The sequence below is a fragment of the Biomphalaria glabrata genome, chromosome 16 (assembly GCF_947242115.1).
Source record: "Biomphalaria glabrata chromosome 16, xgBioGlab47.1, whole genome shotgun sequence".
NCBI classification, from domain to species: domain Eukaryota; kingdom Metazoa; phylum Mollusca; class Gastropoda; family Planorbidae; genus Biomphalaria; species Biomphalaria glabrata.
Window position 1 is genome coordinate 30,887,818 of NC_074726.1, and position 12,353 is coordinate 30,900,170.

Consider the following 12,353-nt stretch of genomic DNA (forward strand, 5'->3'; position numbering starts at 1 on the left):
AATACATAACAATCTATATATATATATAGGTCTGTGAGTTGATCAATGGCGGATAATAATTTGTTTCCGTTTTCTAGTCTAGGGCACTCTAGGGCATGGGATTCGCCAATGGGAAGAAAAAACACTCCACGGAAAATTTCCGGCTTTATTAGAGGGGGACAACATTGACTAGGCTGCTTCATTAGCATGGCTCAAAGCAGGTCATCTCTACCCTGAAACTGAAGGCTTTGTCACAGCAATACAGGACAGAGTTATTAGGACAAAAAATTACGAGAAACATATCCTAAAACTCAATATTGTTGACAATTGCCGAAAATGTGGGTGAGTCAATTGAACACATAATGGCAGGATGTTCAGCCCTATCGGAATCTGCTTACCTAGGTCGCCATAACCAAGTTGCAAAGCTAATACACCAGCACTTGGCTTTGACACACAATTTGATCGGTAAGGATACTCCTCCATATTACAAATACTCCCCACAAGAGGTTCTCGAGTCTACGGATCACCACTGTACTGGGATAGGCCTATTTTGAATGACAAAACGGTAGATTTTAATCGCCATGATTTGCTGCTCAACGATAAAAAATAAAAAGCCTCTACCATTATTGACATCGCCGTACCACTACCTCACAATTTATAAAAAACTGAGCTGGAAAAAACAACGAAAATGTGGGAACCTTAGCTTGGAGATTAAGCGTTTATGGAAGTTATCTAACACAACAATATACCCCATTGTTATATCAACCTAGGGGGATAATAACAACTGACCTCGCAGATACCTTCAAGGCCCTAGGCATTCCTAGTAACATTCTCGTTTCCTGTCAGAGGGCGGTTCTTCTGCAGACCTGCCACATCACCAGAAAATTCCTGACCAGAAAATTCCTGGGCGGAAACTGATAAAGGGAATACGATGAAATTTGTTTCCCTTTAACGAAACTCGACCCTGGCTTCGCCAGAGAATGAATACTCGCTCTTTTTTAACATAATAATAATAATAAAGATTTACTTCACGTCTCAAGTTAGACAAAGCATGTTAAGCGAAATGTCGTAAAGATGTCAATACAAAGTAATAGACATTTGTCACTTTAGATTTTAGATGTTACAATAGAAAACACACAGACCTATATATATGTATTATATCTAGACTGGAAAACGGAAACAGATTCTTATCCGCGATTGTTAATCACAGAACTATATATTCATTTCCTGTTAGTTTCCATTAAGGTAATGTTTCGAAATCCTAGATTGAAATAATTCATGTCTATTGATTTTAGTCATCTTGTATACATTTAAATAGATTTTTATGTATCTAAAAATTGCAAAATAATAATTATGAGACGAGAGTGCTTTTATTTTCGATGTTTCATTACTAGATCTAGATCCAAACATTAAATTATATGTTACATAGGTTAGGGATGAAAAACAACTTTACGTCTTATAATTACTTTACAAAACAACGCCTTGTTTCACCTTTTTTTCTTTTTTACGACATTTTGTATAGTGTTATGAGATCTCCATGTCCAGTCTAGATATAACATATATAGGTCTGTGATTATTCATTTTGATAAAACTCTCTACACCTTTAAAACAAAAAATGTATTTTTTTAAAATCATGTTTGAAGTTTGATTAAAACTCGTTGGAACTTATCTTGATTGAACGATTTAAAGGAAGGTCTTGTAGCTATAAAATGTTAACTAGGTTACATGATCAGCTGTTGTACTGTCACCTGAGCCCACTTGGCTGTGAAAGGGAAATCCCCGCCGCATTCCTTCTCAACTATAAATAGCTTATTGATTTTTTAAAAGGTATTGACTGAAAAGTACATTGTGTACATTATAAACGAATAATATACATAACAAAATGATACAATTATCACATAGCTAACAGACTAATACGATTATCACATAGATAACAAAAGGATACAATTATCACATAGCTAACAAAATGATACAATTATCACATAGCTACAAACTGTTACAATTATCACATAGCTAACAAAATAATACATGTTCACATAATCAACAAAATGATACAATTATCATATAGCTAACAAAATGATACAATTATCACATAGCTAACAAAATGATACTATTATCACATAGCTAACAAACTGAACAAATACTAACCTAACAAGTACCCAACTAATTCTACAATTGCATAGCTAAGAAACTTTGACTATAATAATTACTCAACAGACTTGCACAAGAAATACTTAACTATGAAGGTCTTCGCCATTTCTTTTTTCTCTATACATATGTGTGTGTATGTAGATGTGTTAACAAGGGAAGGGAAATATACGTATTACAACTCTCAATACTTGGGTAAATTAACCCAATTCATGTAAAACTGTAACTTTGTGGTTTATTAAAAATCGGATGATCAGTAATACAGGAAATGTTTAAGCGTGTTTCTTTTTAAAGGGATAGTTTGTCTGGTATTAAATGACAGTATCTCTACCACAAACCTATCCTATGAACTTTCTTGAGGTTAAATAGCCACTATTTTATGTTAATAGAAATTGTCAAATAGTCCTACTATTATGGTGGACAGCTGGTAGTTCAAACTTCATGTTTAGCAAATGGTAAATTATAACGAGGCTTGATGGATGAGTGGTAAATCGCGTGGCTTTCGAACTGAGGAGTCCCAGGTTCGAATCTCGGTAAAAAAACTGGTATTTTGAATTTCTAGATTTTTAGGACGCCCCTGAGTCCACCCAACTCTAATGGGTATCTGACATCAGTTAAGTAACCTAAAGGCGTTTGATCATTGACAAGCTTAATAACTGTTGGCCATAGAGTCAGATGATGTTTACTATAAATGGCAAGCTCTGAGAGAGCAACTTAAACGCAACATGATTTTTAGCATGCAACCTATTTTTAGCTTGAAATATTCGGATAATCAATTTGGATCTCTGCTATGCGACGATATCATGTTCTAGATACCGGCACTTTGTTTTATAACGGCACTATTGTTGTTTATAACGGTACTTTTGTTGTTTATAACGGCACTTTTTGTTGTTTATAACGGCACTATTGTTGTTTATAACGGCACTTTTTGTTGTTTATAACGGTACTTTTGTTGTTTATAACGTTCCTTTTGTTGTCAAAGGAAAGTCATCAATTATTTAATACTTAAGGTATGTCAACATTGAAACACTGGAATGAGCTGATATAGATGTGGCTGTTGCGTACAAAATGTCAATGAGTATGCGCGCATTTCTGTGTCACTTTGACATTTCATTGTGTAAATCAAACACGTTCTTCATTAATGACTTGACAAACTCGAGGCGGTCACACACCTTAAGTGTTGTTGCTTTCTATTGGTGAATGCCTCCAGCTCTGATCTCTGATGTTAAGATGTCTGATGTTAAGATGTCTGATGTTAAGATGTCTCTGATGTTAAGATGTCTCTGATGTTGAAAGATTATTGATAAATTTTTGTATTCGTATTTAGGGTCAGACTTGTTTATTTATAATTTGATTTTATAGAAGTGCTTTTAATATGTTCAGTTCATTCTTATCTTATATTTAATACAGACTTAACTTGCATGTGTGTTAACCTTGTTGATTAAAAACCTTTGTTACAATTGTTTCAAATCGTCTCACTATTTTAAGTACTTTCAGAAGTTAAATCTGATCTTCAAAAAATTTGATAATTACGTCCTACGCATTTCATGTGTCAATATCATGCATGTTAAGTAATGACTTAAACTCTGCTTAGTCGTTGGTTTTCCAGGCGGATTCAGACAACCTATTCCATTCTCTAATGGGAAGAAGCAGCACTTGTACGAATTTGATCTAGCGTATGGAATAAGAAATGTGCCTCTATCTTTGTGTCTTTCTGAGTATTTCATTAGGTTTTGTTTTTCGATTTGAAAATTATGCTTTAGTGTTTAATGTATTATAGCTAATGTACTTTTAATTCTTCTGTCCTGGTGTTACTCTAATCAAATTAGAATATTTCTTACTGCTCTATTTTGTGTTTGTTCTAGTATCTTTATGTTTTCTTGAGTTGAGGGATCCCAAACAGAGGATGCATATTCTAATATTGGCCTAACTAAAGTTAAACAGAAGTTTAGTTTTATGTTCTTGTTTGATTTGTAGAAATTTCTTTTGATAAACTGTAATGTTTTGCTTGATTTTTAAAATAATTTCATCAATATGGGGATTCCGTGATAACTTCACATTTTTTATTGCACCTAGATGTTTTGAGTTTTTAGTCGGACCCACTATCCAATTGTATGCCAGGTATTATAGTATTGGTGAAGAACCAACAGAACTCTCCTCTTTTCGAAACAGAAAAAAAAATCATTTTCCAAGTTGAAATAATAAAACAAGAGAACGCCCACTGTATCGACTTATTGACTCAATGAACTGTGTATAGCCCTGATTGCCCTTTAATTATAGTTTGTCTCGAACTCAGAACTCGAGAGTTACCGAAATTTCTTGTGCCGGAAAATGAATGATCTCCCCTCATTAATTCCATTTCTACAATGACCTATACAGTTTGTGATCAGCGGCGTCGCAGGTTCTGCCAGGGTGTATTACTTTTTGCTTCAAGCTGCCTAATGGTTGACAGCTCCTCATTTTTTCCTCAGGGTTAGCTCCCGAGGCATTTCCCATGTTTGGTTATAGCCCTAAAGCAGCAGAGGTTTTCCTTTTCGTAGGTCAAGGCTAACGAGCTCCTCCTGCCCAAAGCTTACTATTTAAGGCGCCAGTTGCTCGTCTTTTACTCTTCTGTTGTTATTGATAAAAGTTGCGCCGGAATCATATCTATAATAATAATAATAATAATAATAATCTTTATTATCCGTAAGGAAATTTGTCTTACAATTTGTGCATTACACCAAACAAAAAACATTATAACTATAAGAAACCAAAGTGTACATTCACACCAGACTCACTCATAATTTACATGTGACAAAGTTTATACCAGATTGTTCTTATTTAATGATTTGATTGCCAGGGGAACAAAAGAGTGTTTGTGTCTGTTTGTCTTTGCTATCGGTGTCTTGTATCTCTTTTGTGATGGTAAAATCACAAAATCCTGACACAAAGGGTGATTCTTTATTAGAGCCACTGAAGGCCCGGGGTTGGACTGGTTGTTAAAGGCTATTTGAAACTCATGCCATTGGAAGCTATGGTTAGGTAGTGTGGTGCTTATAGAACTTATATCCATGACCACTTCCGGAAGCCTAGATCTCTGCTAGTAACCAAGTAAGAAAATAAATTCAATGAATCGTAACAATGCGTTCTTTATCTGAACAGGTAACATAGTGACTAACAGACATTCGATGAAGTGTAACAATGACATTGGAACGTAACGTCCCACCACCAGCAGCGTCCCTTCACACCAGCACGATGTCCGCCAAGCCCAGCTCTGGCACCATGGCTGGGGGCGTGGGCACCCTGTACCCGAGCCCCACCGGCTTAGATGTGTTGCGTAAGGACGAGCCAATGTACAGCAGGAACAGCCCGAACATGTTGAACATCCTGACGGCCAGCTCTGATCTAGAATTTTCTAACAGGTCAGTACTTTTATCTCCCCCCCCCCCCAAAAAAAATCCTTACATTTTCTATAAACATCTATTTTAAACATTTTCCCGCGCTACTCTATTGAATTAATTAGTGCAGCTACATTGTTTTTTTAACAGAATCCCCACTGCACAATGAATTCCCTCTAGTTCAGTGTTCTCAAGCTGTGGGTCGCGACCTCTTTGTGGGTCGAATGACCATTTGCCAGGAGTCGCCTAAGACCATCAGAAATTTTTTTTCGTCTATTTTTTTTGTTTTTGGTCATACGATTTCTGAGTGTTATAACAACATAGATGGTAGGCTATACATTAAAGATAAACCTTTTTTTGTAATTGAAGCACAACTTTATTTTACATTTAATAAAATTACATAAATTGTAAGTTGGGCTCGCCGAGCTAAAAGGTTGAGAGAACCGCTGCTCTGGTTGTTTCCTTCACTTTTTTTTTGCTTACATGTTAGTGTGTAGACTAAGGGATGATTTGCTTACATTTGGTGTGTAGGCTTAAGAATTTTTTGCTTACATGTTAGTCGTTAGAGATGATTTGCTTACATTTTGCCTTAACTGTTTTGAGTACATTGATGTTTTTAAGTTAATTTAATTGCACTGCTATTTGACTAACGAAGATGACTCTGGCAAGATATTTTCTTTACTGGCAGTGAAATGTTTTTATTCATTTATCCAGCACCTTTTTCTTCAACATGTTTTTTCCTTTTAAAAAAAAAAAATAAAATCAACGAATCAGTTGGTCAGGCCATAGAAATAAAAAAAATTCAAAAGTTATTCTATTTTTAGTCTTCTTATGTGGACTAGGCTAGATGGTATTTTTTATAGAACGAACAAAGAAGGAATGAAGGTTGTTACTGAGTAATAGCCAAATCGGGGAGTTGATCGGCCGTTACCATCTTCACATCAAACAAACAACTGGTGTTTAATTCATCGCACCTTTGTTTAGTCACGTTAATAAAACTGTTTAATTTTAACTTGAAACCACAATAACTAAATACGTGATAATGATTTCTCTCCCTTTTAAAAAATCTCCAAGCCTGCAGAACATTGACGTGTGATGATATATATATATATATATATTGAACTGATCAAAATGTGACAGTCTTAACTCGTCTACACGCTTTAAAATATTTTTTAAACTTTTTGTTTTGTTTTGTTTCATCGTCAACACACCCTTTTTCATCTCGCGTGTTATTGCGAGCCTCAGCATTGTAGTTTCTTAAATTATTGTAGATTGTATTGACCAGTTACTGCTTCACTGACCAAGTGTTGGTTGAGTTTAATTCGTTTAAAATCTTCAGAAGATGTAAAAATACAAACGGAGAGACGAGCATGTTTTGAGTTCTGTAAATGTTTCTTTGTGCATTTTTTAATGTCGACTAAAGAGATGTCGTGAACTGCAGTGTTATAACCATGAAAAGACTATTTAAACACGTCATTCTAAAAATAAATCAGTGCACATAAAGAAAATCAGCGAATCTTTCAATAAATCTGACACAGAAAAAAACAGAAAGCTGCTAAAAGTTTAGTGCTGAATATCCCATCAGTTATTTCGTGTGTCACTTTCTCACAAATTCAAAAAATCGTTCTCAAAATAAATGAAACTTTGATATTTTGAAAACGTAGGCCTACTATCTTTGACTCAAGATCAAGACTTTAATAGTAGGCTACTATCAGGGGCGTAGCTAGGAATTTTCCATTATTTGGGGACCCGGGGGGGGGCTTTACCTCTTTTAATTTAATATTTAATTTAACAAAACTCATTTTGGGACCCCCTCAAGTGGATGCCCGGGGGGATTTTCAAATTTTCCACACTCCTCCCTCACCCTAGCTACGCCACTGAGTACTAGTAATGACGTTGACTAGTCGAGGTTCTGCTGGCTTGGAGATTTAAAAAAGGGGGAGAGAAATTATGATCATTAAGTTTTTATAATGTATAGTACGAAATTATCTTCTCTTTTCAAGTAACGATAAAGATACCTATTACGAATGAGGAATAGTCTAATTTTATATATTTGTCACGTGAATGCATTTTTTAAATTTAACAAAAGCTTGAAATATTTTTAGTGGTCGGTGCAACAGTCTCTTGTGTTCTGATATAATGCACAATTGTTTATTAAACTAATATGCTTATTGTATGCAAGCCATTCAATACACAGCTTTCGTTACCTGCATGTTAACCTACAATCTTGTAAGCAAAGGCTCACCAATTTGAAATTCATATTATATGTATATATATTTAAAGTTTTGTGTGAACTAAAGAATCATCCACATTTTCTGATTTAGACTAAGCCATTTTGTAATTTCATCTTTAAAAGAGCGATTGCCACTATTTCAGGACAGAAATTGGTGTGTTATTGTCACCTATGTAAGTAACTCTTGACACGCTTGGTTTGGATTATTTCCCTTTCCATAACCGACTTAAGGTCACATCCCTTTTCCCTTTTTATTTAATTCGAAAGTTAACAGACTCTCAGGTGTAAATATTCACTCATTCTTTTTTAGATACAAATTTGTTTTGATTCTTTCATTGTATCGCATTCATTGTTTTTCTCATTCATACTGGCTGTCTTCCTTCTTTGCACACTCATCTCTTCTTTCTTTAACACACACACACACACAAACGTATTCACAAGTTACACATACACAGAATTACAGTAAAAAAAACAACACAACTCCATCTTATAGTATACAAAATAATCCTCATTTATAAAAGCCTAGCTGGCATGTTTTAATACACTGTGGCCAAATATGTCATTAACCTTCTGGACATCTAGATTACTTTCACTATTATCCTCTTGCAGGCCATTAAATGCCAGTTCTTCTTGACTAAACTTGCGTAGGACGTAATCATCTTCTTTTTTGAAGTAACGTCTGTATTATATAAGATAAGATAAGATAAACTTCTAACTTCCAGAATACATTTAGATTGAAACATAGAGACTCTAGATTTTCCAAAAGAAAGATGGCATAGTTCATTGCTAGAACGCTTAAACCTAAATTATTATAATTAGTAAGGCATTTAACATAACTATCAAATAGTATAGACAATATTTATTTCACAGAATTATGATCCCCTACTCCTCCCCCCCCCCCTTTTTTTTTTTTTTTAAATTTCGCTTCTAAATAATTTGCATTTTGTTTTATATTTTGGCATTTTCAGGTAGTATATTTTAAGCTTTCAAGCCTGTGGTTTGAAACTTGATTGTCTCTTTAAAGGGAAACTCCGATGGTTTTGACAATTTGTATTATATGTGTTTTGATTTACAGAAAATGAATGTATTATTCTTTTTATTTTATTTTCCAATAATCACTTAGTGACTGATGTTTTTCTACGCATCTGAAACGGCAGATTTTCTCCTGGTTTCTATGTAACGTCAAACAAACCCTATAATTCAATTTATTGACTTACTGTATAACGGAAAACCATAACAGTAAAGTTTACATTCTCGTAAAAGAAATAGAGCCTGTATTATATAAGATAAGATAAGAGTTAGGTCTAAAGAAGTTAGATCTAAATATTGTTAACAAAGAAAACAATGTTTGTAAAATGTTGTAAAATGTTTTACATGTTTCGGATGTTCCTTCAGAGTTGAAGATAGTTTACTTCCTAGTCCAATTCTCCCGCAAGACGACGGGGGATGGGAGCGGGCAGGGTTTGAACCCTCGACCGTCGATAAATCCGAACGACAGTCCAGCGCGCAAACCGCACGACCAGGCAGCCAAACAATACGTGTAAAGAGTAGATCTACATACTATGACAGACTGACCACGGCGGTGTGTATTTTCTCGCCTGTCCACTTAACACACAATAAACACTATCGTGTCCGAAACACGTAGTCTAGACTACCCTAACACTGACCAGTTTGTTAGAATCAGTCAGACACACCATCTATTTAGTCTTTGGGACAGGGAGGGGTGTAGATGAAAATTGTTTTTTCTAGAGTTGGTTATCCTAATGCTTTTGATCTATATATAATATAAAAATAGATATATATAAATGTACCATAGCTATGATCTAGGTCTATCTAGGAATGAAGTGATACGATTGGTTAGATCTAGATTCGCTTTCAGTATTGTTGAGGGAAGTGACGTATGCCTAACCTAAAACAAAACCTCTAAGAAACCCGGTTGTTGTTGGTTTTTTTTTTTGGAAGTCAAGAACTTTTGGTCTAATTAATTACATATAAATGTTTCTAGTCATTTCAATACAAAATTGTAAGATTTTTACCTTTAATTTTTTTACGCAGAATTTAAATATATTAGTAACTCAAATTTGAAAAACCATCGGAGTTTCCCTTTAACCTTGTACACACTGAGCACCCAGCAAGTTTTTGTTTGTACTGCCACTCTTCAAATACATTCCGGGAACATACCCACAGCTAGGGCTAACCAAAAACTAGAACACACCCAAAAAAAAAAACAACAACTAGAAAATACCAACGACTAAGACACACAGACAAGACATACCATCTAGGACACACCAAAAGCACAAAGATAAAGGCACATTCCTCGTTCCATTTGCTAGGACACATTTGTACAAATGCTATTTCTTCCCTAGTGCTATTAGAGCATGGAATGGGTTGCCTGAGCTAGCCAGGCAAACCAGTGACCTGGCAGAATTTGGGTCTTTGGTTAATATGCATGACTGAATGCATGACGCGTAGGACGTAATCATCTTCTCTTTTTGAAGTAACGTCTGTATCATATAAGATAAGATAAGAACTAGAACATACTAACAAGAACACACTAACAAGGACAAGCCAACAACCAGGACACATCTACTAGAGACAAAAATCAATAACTAGGACACACCAACAACTAGGACACATCAACAACTAAGACACAGCAACAACTAGGACACAACAACTAAGACACAGCAACAGCTAGGAGACACAGCAACAGCTAGAACACATCAACAACTGGGAGACACCAACAACTAAGACACATCAACAACTAAGATATACCAACAGCTAGGACACACCAACAGCTAGGACACACCAACAGCTAGAACACATCAACAACTGGGAGACACCAACAACTAAGACACATCAACAACTAAGATATACAAACAGCTAGGACACACCAACAGCTAGGACACACCAACAGCTAGAACACATCAACAACTGGGAGACACCAACAACTAAGACACATCAACAAGTAAGATATACCAACAGCTAGGACACACCAACTGCTAGGACACACCAACAGCTAGAACACATCAACAACTGGGAGACACCAACAACTAGGACACATCAACAACTAAGATATACCAACAGCTAGGACACACCAACAGCTAGGACACACCAACAGCTAGGACACACCAACAACTGAGAGACACAAACAACTGAGAGACACAAACAACTAAGATATACCAACAACTAGGACACACCAACAGCTAGGACACACCAACAGCTAGGACACATCAACAAGTAAGATATACCAACAGCTAGGACACACCAACAGCTAGGACACATCAACAACTGGGAGACACCAACAACTAGGACACATCAACAACTAAGATATACCAACAGCTAGGACACACCAAAAACTAGGACACACCAATAGCTAGGACACACCAACAACTGGGAGACACCAACAACCAGGACACATCAACAACTAAGATATACCAACAGCTAGGACACACCAACAGCTAGGACACACCAACAGCTAGGACACACCAACAACTGAGAGACACCAACAACTGAGAGACACCAACAACTAAGATATACCAACAACTAGGACACACCAACAGCTAGGACACACCAACAGCTAGTATGAACCTTATTTTGTTTTTCATTCACTTAATCATCATTAAACTGTTATGAAACTTTCTAAGGAATAACAAAAACAGAGCAATTGAAACGATAACTTAAAAAAAAAAAAAACAACATATGAATTAATAGATTGCATTTCAGAGGCGTAGCTAGGAATTTTCCATCGTTTGGGGGCCCGGGGGGGGGGGGCTTGACCTCTTTGAGGCCCCTGCATTTTGCGTAATATTTAATTTTTAATGTAAAAAAAACCATTTCAAGTGGGGGCCCGGAAGGAATTTTCAAATTCTCTCCCCACCCTGGCTACGCCACTGTTGCATTTATATATGTATATAAAAATTAAAATATATATATATATTTAGATCTCTTCAAAACTTTAGATGACTTTATTTAAGATAAAAAACGTTTGGACATATTTTTTATTCTATATTTCTATTCAGTTTGAAATTTATTATGTTAAACGTACAAAGCTTACAAACAAGATCTACTTCTTAAAAAGGTTATTCATACATGCGATTAAAGTTGTTATCAATGCGTAAGGGTGAATACAATACATTTACTTTTTTAATTGTATGTCTGTCACGTGACATACTTCTGGGGAATTGTTTTATTTCCTTCTTTATTATTTTTTTTTAATTTGAATTTGATTTTTTTTTTATTTCAATGTTTCTTCTGTTTCTCTTAATTATATTTCCTCTGCTTTTATATGAGAAAAACTTTTAGGGTGATAGGTTTTTTTTTTATCTTATGTAAATTGCTAAATTCTAAACCTGCAGAAGTTTTATCAAAATGTTTAGAATGTTTAATGAGATAATCGCTTACGTTAAGTTTTGGTCTGCCAAGACACTGACATAGATAGTTGTATCTACTCATTTCTCTCTCCTCACTATTCTGATACACTGCATTTTGAACTGCTACTTTCAGAACATTGGGATCTGTCATGTCGTAGTCCAGTCCCGCTGATATTACAGGAAAATTGATGAATAGCACAAAATAATCCAATCCAATATTTTCAAAGCTTAATACACATAGAGCGA

At 35.3% G+C, this 12,353-nt stretch overlaps 1 protein-coding gene across 5 annotated transcripts in view; it reads left to right on the top strand.

Annotated features, from left to right (window-relative positions):
• LOC106074070 (mitogen-activated protein kinase kinase kinase 12-like) overlaps positions 1-12,353 on the top strand; it is a 71,543-nt gene that overhangs the window by 32,357 nt on the left and 26,833 nt on the right. For 4 of the 5 annotated variants that reach the window (XM_056014126.1, XM_056014127.1, XM_056014128.1 and 1 more), the window contains 2 exons: positions 5,269-5,528; positions 7,881-7,910. In XM_056014126.1, the coding sequence (XP_055870101.1) occupies positions 5,308-5,528; positions 7,881-7,910 (251 nt within the window). In that variant the 5' untranslated portion in view covers positions 5,269-5,307. The remainder of the gene's footprint in view (positions 1-5,268; positions 5,529-7,880; positions 7,911-12,353) is intronic. The other variant, XM_056014130.1, reaches the window with a different exon arrangement.